Below are 14,467 nucleotides of genomic sequence, written 5' to 3'. Positions count from 1 at the left end.
AGTACGAACCATCTTTGGAGTCCGAGTACCTCTAAAGCCCGTACTAGTCACCTTTTGAGTTCGAGTACAACCAAATAGACAGTTTGGATTCTGACGTCTTTTGTGAGGATCCAAAGTTTTAAAGGTGGAGAGAATGAGGTATGGTACATCAAAAGTGGGAAGAGGAAAGGAAATGTTTAAAAATTTGGATCCCTTGGCTACTTTGTAACTTGGGTAACCATTTTGGCCCCGCAGATTTGGGCCTAAAAGTTACTCGGGTGAGTCCTTGAACCCAAATCGTGACAACATTTATTCTGGTTAAAACTTCAAGGACCACTTTGGTCCAACCCCTAAACTTTTAGGACTAAAAATGCATTTTCTCATTATTCTTTTCTCGACTAAATCTCTTATTATCTTAGCCATGAAAAATAAGGTTCTTCCTTCATTGAATGTGGTTTGGATCTAGGATTTCTTTGTAAAGGCCATCAATTCATCCTTGCTACGAAAATTTAATCAAGTGAAAACAAGGAGAACAAAGTAAAAAAGGCCAAGCATGGTTAACTCTTTAACAAAAACATGGGCACCCACATTATTAATTTTACTTTTAAGTAAGCTTTGATAAGATTAACTTCACTTGGCACCCTTGAATTTGTATTACTTTTTCACTTTACATCCTAAATTTTAATTTTAGATACCTTGCACCATGAATTTTTAATTTTGAACACCTTGTACTCCAAAATTTTAAATTCGTCACATTTAAGTCCAATCAATGATTACATTCGCAAAATTAACGAGATAAAGTGCAGTGAAAATTAATGATTATTGCATATCAAAAGTGAATTAGGTACTTTTCTTTTTATGGTTGGGACACACGACTTGGTAAGGGACTTAATATTCTGGATTTAAAAAAAAAAAAATGTATCCCTCTTTTTCATGTTATCTACTATACATGATTTTATTTTTGTAAATCCTTTAATCTAACATGATTTAAAACATTGAATTGCTGGCAGAATTGTGAATTACTGATGTCTACAGACATAGACTCCAAACCTCGTTTCTTTAGGTCCTTTGCATTCCAGTGGATTGATTGTATGATCCATTCAACCACATTTAGCGACAAGAGATAGTGGCTGATTTGTAAAATTAAAGAGAACTCGTGAACAAAGTACAAAATGATTAACCTTCATTCTCAAGGTAGACTAACTAATTTTATTATTATTAAAGCTCCAAAATCGAAAGGAAATTGGAATTTTAGAAGTACGTAGATTTCAAGATAACCACATTGATGAAATCGAAATCAAGTATTAATGCTTCATTGCTTCCTGCTACATTACCATAACCTACAGTTATTTAACACCAAAAACAAGGCTCATGCTTTATATATGTGTGTATATATATATATATATTTAGAGAGAGAGAGAGAGAGAGAGAGAGAGACATTAATGAATGCCGCCGCCGTCCAATTTGGTTGCAATAACGCCAACAGTTGCGATCAGAACTTGGAGGTTTGAACTGGCCTGCTTAAGTTCTCCAGGTTCGGGTAAGGCCGGCTGGAAATCACTGAACGACTGATCACAGCCGTCTGGACCATCCTGGGCATCGCCGAGTCTGTGCCCAAGCCCTACATAATCCTTTTTACCCAAGAGATCATGGCAGTCTTTAAGAACCTTCCCGCAATCGTCATAGCTGCCAAGGCAGGAGTTCAATGTGTCCCTCAGATTTGGATCGTTTGCGTCATTGTAAAGCAACCGTATCAAAGCTTGGGTTGCGGGTACTTTGGACGTTGCTAAACCTAGCACAATACTGCCCAGGTCGGCAAGATCTGTGGTGTTTGAACCAGCGGCTGTCCGGATAGTTTCGCTGCAATACTGAACATCGTTTGATAGAGAACAAACGTCGTCGATCAAGTCTGCTTTTGCAGGACTGCATACAAGGCCTGAAGAAATACAGATACTCAGGAGCAGCAACGCCACTACCACATAATAATTCCCACTACTAACACTCGAAGCCATTTGTCTTTGATCCCTAAGGCAGTTAGCTAGCTTCAAGTTTTGTAACTTGTAAATACTTAAAGTTGTAGGTTGATATTGATTGAGCCTAGTCCTCATATTTATACCAATAGCTCTGGATCAAGGGACTCACAAGTTGAATTTTGGACAATTTGAATCGATTCGTATAATTTTTTTACTACGTTCGGTAATTTAGTTTCTGTGCTAATTGTGTTTAATAAGGCATAATATCTATCAATTAGTTAGTTAATTATGGCATGCGTATGGTATCTATTATAGGATTAGGAATTTTCTTATGGGACTTAATATATATATATATATATATATATATATATATAAAATGTATGTATGCATGTATAGACACACACACATACATGCATGCATGGGGTAAGATATTTCCTTTTCGTACGTATAATTAATTTGGTAGTGGACTAAGTAATTCGGAAATTGTTTTTGTAATTGAGCCCAATTTGGATAGTTTTTAAAAGACATAATATGTGTCAATTAACTAATCAATTAAGGTATAATATCTATCAATTATGTTTACTTATAAGACATACATGCATTTAACTTGGTATGAACTTAATAATTCCAAGTTTCTTATTATAGTCAGAATATTAATTCTTTGATTTCTCTATTGGACACTCACTAATGCACCTAAATTTTATCTAACTTATCATGGATATACACATATTAACAATTATTACCTTTTCTTACATTTATACACTTTTCCTAATTAATCTTGCCTTTCTAAAAATCTAACAATTGAAATATAATGATTGTGCATTGCCACCTGTTAGACTCTTGATTCTGTATTATTACATTCCTAATTACTTCAATAACATATGTAATTGTACTTTCATTAAAAAAAAAGGGAAAAATGCTACACTAGAAATTTATATGTTGGTCAAAACCAACGGTTAGGCATGACCATACATAAAGCTTCTCACGTACCCTTGTTCTCTATGTGATCACTTACTAGTGTTTAATAAGGTTAAGGCATAATAAGGTAAGACAATTTGCTTAAAATGTTCTTACCTAATGGGATTCGTTTGTACTTTTGGGCTGAGATTAAGTGGATTGATCTTAGTGCAATCCATGCCTTAACTAGCATTAGAATCGGATCTAATTTTGAGCTCAAAATTAGCTCAATTCAGATTTAATAAGACTCAACTCACTACATCTAATGCGGGACGGACTATACTCGGGACAGCTAGTTACTAAGATAATGATTCAATCGAAAGACATCATTATTTATGCACATAAGTGTCAGATTATTCGGTGACATTTTGGAAGTCCATTTTCTAAATTTTGAAAATGCCGGGGGATTGTTGAAAATTTTTCAAAATTTGTATGATGTACATACATGTATTGTATTATGAATTATTCTAAAATGTACATATATTATAATAAATGTATTTTCATTCATGTCTTTGAGGTACATAAATGTATTGTATTATGAATTATTCTAAAATGTACATATATTATAATAAATGTATATTCATTCATGAATTTGAATGTATATATATTCATGTATGTGGAGATCCTTGAATGTAAGGGATAGATTCATGTCTTTGATCATAGAATCATGAGATGCATGAATTTGTACACAATACCTTGAATCTATCCATACAAGTATTTAATAAGTTCTTTTGTTTCTTAAACAATCTCTCCTATATAAAGAGGTCAAGTAGAGAGTGATTTGCTCCAAAAAATCGCTTTCCTACTACTTTAAATTCTCTCAAAAAGCACTCCTTAGTTCAAGAGGGTTTGTTTTATTTTGTGCAATAGTCTAAGACAAACAAATTTCATCTTATGGTAAAAGATATTTGTCCAAGGTTATTGCATGTTATACCGGACAAATTAGGCTAAAGAAAAGTGATATTTTATCATGATTTGAAACCAATTCTTGTCACAATATTTGCCAGTTCGTTGTAATATTCCCAACAAACATACGACTTGGTAAGCAACTTAATAACCTGGATATTTTTTTTTAACATGTGTCTTCTTATACATGTTATCTTTTATCTTTTTCTTCCTTTTTTTTGGGGGGGGGGGGGTAATGCCTTTAATCCAACATGATTTAAAACAGTAAATTGCTGGCAGAATTGTGAATTGGAGATGTGTACATATATATAGACTCCAAAACCTGGTTTGTTTGGGCCCTTTACATTCCAATGGATTGATTATATATATAAACCATTGAAGTTGTCATCCACATTTGGCCAAAAGAGTTGGAAGCTGATCTGTATAATCAAAGAAAACTGGTGGACTGCGTACAAAATGATTGACCTTCATGCTCAAGATGGAGTGACTAATTTTATTATCATTATAGCTCCAAAATCTAAAGGAAATTAGAATTCTATAAGTACATAGATTTCAAGATAACCACATTGATGAAATCAAGTATTAATGCTTCCTGCTGCATTACCAGAACCTGCAGGAATTTAACACCAAAAACAAGCCTCATGCTTTATATATATGGAAAGATATTAATGCTTGTCGCCGTCTCCCAATTTGGTTGCAATAATGCCAACAGCTCCGATCAGGACATGGAGGTGTGCGCTGGCCTGCTTAAGTTGGTCAGGTTCGGGTAAGGCGGGCTGGAGATCACTGAAAGACCGATCACAGCCATGTGGACCGTCTTCGGCTTCACCGAGTCTGTCCCCAAGATCTAAATAATCCATTTTACACGAGAGATCATGGCATGCATTCATTACGAGCACTCAGGCTATCGTCGTAGCTGCCAAGGCAGGAGTTCAGTGTGTCCTTTGTATTTTCATCGGTTGCATGTCCGGCGAGCTCCTGTATCAAAGATTGGGTGACGGATACTTTTGATGTTGCTAAACCTAGCACAACTTTGGCCCAGACCGGCAAGATCTGCGGTGTTGGAACCAGGGACCCGGAAAGTGCTGCAGCAATACTGTACATCCTTTGATAATGAACAAACGTCACCGATCAAGTCTGCTTTTGCTGGACCACATTATAATTCCCACTACTACCATTCAAAGCCATTTGTCTTTGATTTCTAAGGCAGTTAGCTAGCTTCAAGTTTTATAGCTTGTAAATACTTGAAGTTGTAGGTTGATATTAACTGAGCCTAGCTATCATATTTATACCAGTAGTTCTGGATCAAGGGCATCATAAGTTGAATTCTACATAGTTCGAACTGGTTTGTGTAATTTTACTACATTTGGTAAATTTGGTTTTTGCGTTGATAGTGTTTAATATGTCTTAGCCCCTGTTTCATAACTCAATTCATCACTTAAATTTAATGAATTCAAATCTTAACATATTCAAATCATTTGATAACCAATAATTGAACATCTGAATTTATTAAGTGATACCGAATTTTCTAGGCAAAACTTACTCTCAAAATTAAGTAATAAGCTATTCAGTTATCACTGAATGTGATATGCACTCAAATGTATTAGATTTAATATTTAACCATTCAATAACTTAATAGATTCAAACTTTAGATTTCAAATTTCAAACTTCAAATTTCAAATTTCAATTTTATCAAATGCACCCTAATATCTATCAATTAGTTAGTTAAGGCATGCGTATAGTATCAGTTATAGGATTAGGAATTTCTTATGGGACACATACGACTTGTTATGGGACATAATAATTCTTTGGAATCTTTTATTATGGTCAGCAAATTAACTATTCAGTAGTACTTTCTAGTTACTTCAATAACCTCAAATAGGGAATTTAAAAAACCCCCCACTCAGGTGCTAGAATTATGAATACAAATTTAGTATCCATGGTGTCATTGAAATTTGGTAATAGGCATGTTAAGTGAGAATTATTTATTATGGTCAGGGCATTAATTCTTTAGTAGTTGTATTCTGGTAAAATTGTCCTATTGCAGCTTTAATCGATACAGCTTTGCTACTACTACTTTTGAACACCTCTATCAACCTATCAATTAGTTTAATTTGATATATATATATACACACACACACTAGTAGGGGTGGGCTGTGCTATGCATTGCCAGTGCCCATTGGAATGAATTCACTGGTAGTTATTGATGAAACAGTAGCTTTTATAGTAGTTATAGTTATATTTTTCACAGGAAACAATAAGTTGTTTTTGTTGCATTTTATTAGTAATTGCATTGTATAGTAGTAAATTCACATTTGTTTCTTTCTGTTTAACTTGTAAATACAAATGTGTATTGTTGGAAAAAATATATTGATTTCTATAAACTATAGAATGTTTTTGGTTTTAATTATATTGTCTTGGTGATAAATTATTCAAAGAAGTTACACACCTTGTGATCTCTGTTTTACGAAAATTACCAGGAAGGAAGTTATGCGAACAAATAAAATGAATAAAAGCTTCTGAGCTTTAATCTACTTTGTCAAATGTAACCACTTGATTTATTGTTGTCAAAATTTTCATCTAAAAATGTAGTCAATGATAAGTAAACCACTCCATTGATTCATTGTCCAATCTAATAGTGAATGCATGACGAAATTACAAAGAACAATTAATCAAGTGGTTGAAATTTATACAAAAAATAATCCAACTCTTAGGTAAATGGTAAACATCTAATCGAAACAAATCGTTGAAGGAAGTAAAACAATGGCCTATGATTTGTAAAGATTCATTGTACAAGAAAAAAATGGAAACCAGGAATGATATGTATAAAAGAGCGGCCAACTATTTTGAGTTTTACTAAAATGGATGAGTAGGTTGTCTGACCATTGAACCATCAAACAATTACAAAAGGAAAGCAATCAACCACTGCAAATCTTATTGGTCTAAAGTTAAGCAAGATATCAAAATTATTTTTAAAAAAGCAAAAAATCTCAAATAAATAAAAACCTTAAAATTTGCTTTGTAATTAAACACGGCTTGGGTAAAATAATTCTTAGACGGACTGTTTCATTTTAATTATGTAAAATAAATTATATACATCTTCCCTAACAAAATGCTTTATAGTCTTATTGCAAACAATATCATTTTTTTCATATTCCTTTTTAAATATTTATTAGAGACATGATTTATACATCTTAATATTTTTCCCACACCGTAAAAATATATGTTTTATCATATTTTTTTTCCAATAAATCCCAGACAAATAAAAACCTCAAAAATTACTTTCTAAATGAATAAAGTTCATAACTGGCATATTTGTTTTTATTTTTATGCCATCAATTAAATCATCTCTTACCCAATTTCTTTGTAATATGAAACATTTATCAATTTTTGTATCTTTTCTTGCCACTAATCCCAAAGAATAAGGAGAGTGTTTATAAAATGAAAGAAAATTATAAATTGAAGCAGTTGATGCACTTATATATGCTTTGTAAATAATTAATCTAGCATTTAAACCCCCTTGTCATGGTGTGTCTACTCTCATTAGAAAAAAATATCAATTTTGGTATTTTATTTTCCCTCAAAGTCCAAATAATTTTAAAAATCTATAGAAAAATTAGGTTGCATTCTGAATATTAACTTTGCGTTTACACTTAAATTTTTTTATGCTTATACATTTATTCAAAGTAATAATTGATAAATTTATTTTTTGAATTAAACATATTAATATCAAATATTTCTCAATTGATTATTTATTGACTAAAGAGGCAATAAATAATCAGCTATTATGGCTTGATCCATTACTGTGTATCATGATCTCTTGAATTTTGGATTAAAAATCAATGGATCATAATATGGTTCATAAATACATTTTTTCATTTAGGTAAAAGTCTAGAATTGGATTTCAATTTTGTAGTTTCAAAGATATTGACATAATTTAGATCCTACTTAAAATTTCAACAGCAATTTTTCCAAGAATCCAAAGCCAAAAAGGGAAAAAAAAACTATAATGATTGGTTCCATTATATATGCTAAAAACTATAATGATTGGTTCCATTATATATGCTAAAAACTAATAGAGCTGAGAGCTGCAATCATCCGAATCTGTAAGAAGAAATTTGTTTAAAGGAAGTTAGAAGATTAATAAAGGGGAGAAAGAAGAATTAAGCATACAAATTCATCATTTGAGTAAAATAACAACATAGTTTAAAAACTGAGCATTGGTTCAATAGTAACATCTTTTCTACTTTCCCACTGCCAAGTAATTCAGCAGGCAGTCAAAAACTTTCTAGTAGTGCTATATTCTAGACAACTATAAATTGAAATACTGACTGCCCACTAATTAGATTGCTAACTTGCATTTATTCGATCAAGTTCTTTAGGAGAACACCATCATAAAGGATCCTGAGCAATGATATGAAATTTGGGAACATCTTTTGTGATCTTCATTTGGGATTGCTATCGAAATTTGACCGCCAACCTCAGTAGTGTATGCTTTGATAGTGTGGTTCTTCGTTGTCCTTTTGTCCTTGGATTTTCCAGATTAAAAGCATAGATGGAACAAACCATTGTAACCCCTTCAACATGAGATGCTAGTTTAGTAAAATGTGTAGCATCCTTAATTTCATTAGTGAACTTTGTCTGAAATATTTGTTTGAAATATTTAATCAACAATTACATGTTGACTATGCAATTTCCAACTGCGAAGCAATATAGCTTTTTGCAATCTAAAACTAAGGCAATAGTCTAAAATTTTAACAGATAAGCAGATACATTAAATACAAATAACTTATTAAACCATACAGAGTCTTTTTTTTGTGGCAGCCTCATTCAAAAACCAAATAGTAGAAATTTATAAGTCACTTATGCCTAATCCATAACTGAGACAACTTATCTTTTTCAATTATTTCCAACTAACCAAAAGAATGCTCTTATAAGGCTTTAGGATATCTCAAGAGTCAAGATCAAAAGCTTTACATGAATTTGTACGGGTAAACTTGTGATAAAATGTCATATAAAAGAATCCAATAAGCAAAACTTAAAGCTATAAAACGGATCAAATAAGTTGAACAAAGCCTCATTAATTTTTTAAGGAAAAATATGACTTTTTAGTATAATGTTTCAATCCTTTCCTACAATTGTTCTTCTAAGAGCATTTAAGCGCATTTATCAAGTTGCACTCATCACTATGCAATAACTCATCAAGTTATAGCTCATGGAGTTGAACTTACTTGGTCATCATGGCTAGGCGAAGAGCGGTATATGATAACAATTTCTCAACATATGGACTGAAAATTGCAGCATGTAAAGATCTTGTTACATCATTTACCACAAATCCCAAGCAACACCTATCGTATTTTGCCATCACATGAAGCAAATTAGAAGTTATATTGTTGTAAATGATTTACTAATTCTAGCATTAGAAAAGTAAATAATAACATTTACCTCGCTTCAACTCCAGTTTCTTCCTTGCATGATAGGCATCTAATGGTACATTCTATCTCAATATGGATAGATTTTTTGGTCTTAAGCCAACAGTTTCTGAGAAAAAATCAGCCAAAAATTGACATTTTTAGCAAAATTAAATTGAAACTCAGAAGTCTTAAGTCAACATGTACCAAAGCCATGGTTAAACATGCAAGTTCTTTGTCTTTAAAGCAATAGGTGTTATCATAGGGTACTATTAAGTTCAAGCCTTCACCATAAGAATATGAATTTCAATTTGAATCATAATGAGTTCATAAAGACTATCCTTTAATAATGAAATAAGATTATTAAACAAATTAATTAACAACAGTGGTTCTAGTTATGATTTTAGCAATTTTGCCTCTTAGGCTCTTGTTATCAACACTACATAAACGTTTTTGTTTTGTTACTCCAATAAAACACAATAAAAATTTAAGAGTTTATTTATTTCCTATGATGTTAAATAGTAGAGGAAAGAAGAAAAATTTACTTAGTAGCAGGGGTTGTAGCATGATCATTAGCAGTAGAAACCTAGGGCTTCTTCTCTTGAGCTGGCTTAGATGACTGGGGGACAATTTCTTTTCCAACCCCAGAACCCACAACAGTTTGTTGACTTCTGCTCGCAACTCCACCAGTTCCAATACTCTTGACAAGCCTATTAGCACTCCTAGGGGAGAATAAGCCACCATATTAGCCAAGTTCATCTCAGATCCACCATTCCCAAAATAAATTCACTTGCCAGAATCACTTTTAATGGTGTCAGCAATGTCCTCTTTGGTCCATGAAATTAAACTCTTAAGTACACCAATATGTGCAGAGATAACAAACTAACAATACAAAATTTCTAAGATATGTGCATATGATATCTCTAAGATACATATGACGTATCTTAGAAATTTTATATTAAATTTTGGAATACAATACATATGATATATCTAAGATATGTGTAGCGATAACAAACTAACAATACAAAATTTCAACTTCTACTGTTGGAAATTCTCAATCATAAGCTATATTACATCGGCACCATCAGAATTTATGTGGTAGCTTTTTACCTGGACAAAAGGTAACCATAAGTTTTTTAAGTTATTATATGAAGATGAAGTGCAAGACATACTTGAATCGGCAACTTCTACAGCACAAAAAACTGTAAACCATATTTCCAACTACTAATCTACTAATAATTAACTTCTTGACAGGATAATTTGTGCCCTAAAAAAAACGTATTCATGCAACTAGAAGTGTACAATTATGTCCCACGTTGATCTTGCAAATTGCATTCGCCTAGATCTGGTACTGTATTCTATTCCTTTCTCTCTTGAAAACAAAGGGCAACAGGCACGAACATTTTTTTGCTACCCTAGAAAAATACTGGAAACTTCTGGTGTATAATAGGACAGGAATTTAATTATTCTCAGATCATGGGCATGGTCAATTCGTAAACAGCAGAAATTCAGAATTATATATTTCATTCAGAAAATACATGGAATCATCTTTTACATTTCTCCTGTCTTCCTACCTTCTTCATCTTTACAAGTGTCAGAAACTACCATTAGAAAAAGTGCCATAGAAGGAATTGGCCATAGAGAAAAAAATGATATAGACCGAAGTAGAATTTACCTGTGCGATCATTCTTTCCGTGTTTTCTCTGCTATCCCAAGTTTCACATAGACATTTTATCAAACACTTGATGGCCATTGGTCTCTGAGATTTCACAAAACTTTGACTTGCTTGAATAGCTGTATTTGCTAGATAAATCATTGCAACTAAAAGAAACAACACAAAGGAAAAAAAAAAACAGCTCGAATATCAGAGCATCATCTAATAAAAAAAATAAGAGAAAAAGAAAGAACAAAATGAAGAAAATCTGATAAAAAATTTAAAAAAAGGAAAAAAAACAAAATGAAGAAAAAATTCATTGACACATATATTCACATTCAGCAGAAAAGAAGAAAAAGGAAAATTCTATACTAAAGTTAGAATATCATCTAATAAAAACCTAAAAGGCGAAAAAAAATTCAGAACCAAAAGGAAAAAGAAATAAATTCTTACTTTTCCTGTGGCCCTTTCTCCAGAACTCTTTCTTGCTGGAGTTCTTTTTTCTTCTCCTCTACTGTACACGATATCACAAAATGTAACGAAGGAGAAAAAGTGCCATAAAGTAGACTCAATCTATGAAACAATTGGTGGTTTCCATGGCAATAATTACCACTGATACGTTAGCCATGTGTTTTCTATAGTGGAGAATGAGAAGGATTTGGTGTAAAAGGGATACGGAGAAAGGAAGAAGCTTACCTGCTTCTTTGCTTTTTCTGACCATGTGCAGGAGCAGTTCAACTGCTATTCTTGATCGTCTGACGTACAAAGGAAAGGATGAAGTAAAAGAATGATATACTTTCAACCACCCTGAGGTACCTTGCATTTGACCAAAAGTAACTTAGTAAAATGTTTCACCAATGTCGACCGAGGAGAAATAAGCTAAACTTCAGCAGCTGACTAAACTTCCTCCAATGAAACAAGCAATGTCAACCAAGGAGAAATAAGCTAAACTTCAACTCTGGGGCTGCCACGTGGCAGCATGGGAAGAAGCTACAGTAAAACCAACTGGAACTTATATTGTAGTTAGATTAGATACTAGGAGGCTTTCGGCTGTGCTAAGCACAGCCTAGGCCCCCTATAATCTGTTGTCATATATTTTCATATAAGATAAGATTAACAGTAATGTTTGTGAAATAGCATTCTTAAAATCATAAATTACCAATCAAGCATGCGGCTAACAATATAAGACTAAACAAAACCAAAGAACCACCAGTATTGCAAAAGATAAGAGAAGATGACAACAGATTGGTAAGTAGTTTTACAAACAGCTTGATATCTTCAAGTTCAAGTTAGTCTTACAAAGACAGGAGATGACATCCTGAATACCTAATATAAAGTGTAGTGCTAGGCTGCAATTACAAAATATCACATATTGAGATCCATTAAGTTGCACAAAAGAATAATTGCTTAATAGATGTCAATATTGTGTCAAAAGATGCAAGATTAGCAATTTGGCTGTAAAGTGCTTCAACATTAGCTAGATTAGCAATTCAAAAGGCTTCAAGCAAGTTTAGAGTTCATCATCACGCTGCTTCTTCAAGGGACTTCCAGGTGCAAAATTAGTTGGAGCTAAAGTTGAGAGTGCATTAGTAGGCAGTGAGACAGGTGTATTAACTTCAGTAGAATTCAAACCAATTTCAGAAGGTATAGTTCCAAAAACCAAGGCCCTCTAAGTAACAAAACACAAGGAAAAAGAAATATCAGGGGAAGAACATGAACAAAAAAGGGCAAAGAAAAACAGCAAATGTTAATTCCTGCATTAGTTTGCTATACGAACTGTTGCACTATAAAGTTGTAATCGGTGAACATATAGAAGTCCTAGTCATTGATTCTTGACAGCAAACTATTTGGCTGTCTAAAGAATGTCAAAGATGCTAAATAGGTGCATACATAATTCGAAGTTTAGAGGCAAACACAGCAAGAGCAATGATGCACTATAAACAAAACAAAGTAATTTTAAGGGTTAAAAACAAAAAAGCCCCCTGTGATAAACCTAATACACAGAAAAGTCCCCCATGGTTTCAAAATATACAACACGACCCCTCATGCGTTGAACTAAATTGTAAAGGTGACGGAATCCGTTAAACTTAACGGAAATGACATATTGGAACCTAAAAAAAATTTTTTATACCTAATTTTTATCAAATATACCTATTCTACCCCTTAACTCTCAATTCTCTCTACTTAGAAAATAAAATAAATGATTTTTTGAGCTGTTTTTTTGTTGAATTATATCAGGGTATTTTGGTCATTTTGACCATTTCCGTTAAGTTTAACGGATTCCGTCACCTTTACAATTTAGTTCAAAGCATGAGGGGTTGTGTTGTATATTTTCAAACCATAGGGGGCTTTTCTGTGTATTAGGTTTATCACAGGGGGCTTTTTTGTTTTTTACCCTAATTTTAATAGGATATCAACAGACACCTAAAGCCACAACTGAGCCGAATGCCAAGTTAATAACCTTCATTTCCTTTAGAAATGTTTATTACATTTGATGCCTTTGGAGCCCAGCTTTTGGCTAGACTACAACAAGTACCACCATTCAAATCTCTGTTCTTAAGAAGTAATCATTAGGTTTTTCATTCTCCTAAGGTTGTGTCTAGATTAGATAAAACAGCAAGCATATTAAATGCAACTTGGGGTAAAACAGGTACAATAACCTAAGTTGCTTAACTAATAGTCATATAAAGGAGTGAACGAGTTTTGCCTAAAAGGGCCACAATGAATAACAGTCGAAGGATGCTCTATATACAATATCCTTAAGAGGTAACCATCAAGCTTTTCATTGCCCTAGACAAGTCTAGACTAAACGAAATAGCAAACAAGGCACACACACTAAATAATCAATTAGAAACAAGAAGTACAAAGTCTTAAGTTGTTTAACCAATAGTCACTTAGATGACTAAACAAGCTTTGCCAATAACAACCTCTCTGCATTGACCTTAAAGTTTTCTAAAAAATAGATAATCCCTCTTATTCCTCATTTAGAACAACAACAGGTCACATATTTTAGATATGTATATTGTAATTAAAGACAAAAGCACCAGTAGCAGGAGGTTGAAATTAGTTAAATGTGAACTTGTCATGTAATAATAACTTTAGCATAGCAGCCACAGCCCCAAAATCAGCACAAGCAAAAGTTTGTCTCACAAAATATATTGTGCTAATGATTTTGGCTCACAAAATATGTTATTGTTGTCCATTGTTATAATCTTTTTTCTAGTATATATAGCAATTTGGCTGCTTGCTTGATAGAACATTGATCATATGCAAACCAATAGGACAGTTCAGTTGGCCATAATCACATTAGCAAATGGATCTCTCTTTTTTGTAGGTATGCCACTAATAATATATATATTCAAGAATTCACCAAATTTCAAAATAAGGATTATTGAACTGGGAGCTGGGTTCATATCTTCATTTTTGGCTTGTTTTTTCAGGTGAATGGGTTGCAACAGCACAATTGGATTGAGAAAATATTAACAAAATTACCTACTCAAATAAAAGCATTTGTTTCATAAAGGATCACACAAAACAAATAGCACCAGCAAACTTAAAATAAATGAAGCAGAAACTGAAGAAAAACT

At 32.8% G+C, this 14,467-nt stretch overlaps 1 protein-coding gene and 1 long non-coding RNA gene across 2 annotated transcripts; both read right to left on the bottom strand.

The window, feature by feature from the left end:
• Positions 1 to 1,418: 1,418 nt before the first annotated feature.
• LOC113751877 lies at positions 1,419 to 1,991 on the bottom strand. The gene has a single exon (XM_027296024.1). The coding sequence runs from the start codon at positions 1,989 to 1,991 to the stop codon at positions 1,419 to 1,421; it is 573 nt and encodes a 190-aa protein (XP_027151825.1).
• Positions 1,992 to 8,008: 6,017 nt separating this feature from the next.
• Positions 8,009 to 11,666, bottom strand: LOC113754346. Its single transcript, XR_003465172.1, has 7 exons — positions 11,577 to 11,666; positions 11,334 to 11,394; positions 10,902 to 11,047; positions 9,772 to 9,948; positions 9,261 to 9,356; positions 9,047 to 9,163; positions 8,009 to 8,392 (listed from the first exon to the last, which is right to left on the bottom strand). It is a non-coding gene; the product is annotated as an uncharacterized LOC113754346 (long non-coding RNA).
• Between the last annotated feature and the right edge of the window lie 2,801 nt (positions 11,667 to 14,467).

Source organism: Coffea eugenioides, chromosome 11 (assembly GCF_003713205.1).
Source record: "Coffea eugenioides isolate CCC68of chromosome 11, Ceug_1.0, whole genome shotgun sequence".
NCBI classification, from domain to species: Eukaryota; Viridiplantae; Streptophyta; class Magnoliopsida; order Gentianales; family Rubiaceae; genus Coffea; species Coffea eugenioides.
Note: the sequence above shows the minus strand (reverse complement) of the source record. Positions and strands in the feature narration are given on the sequence as shown.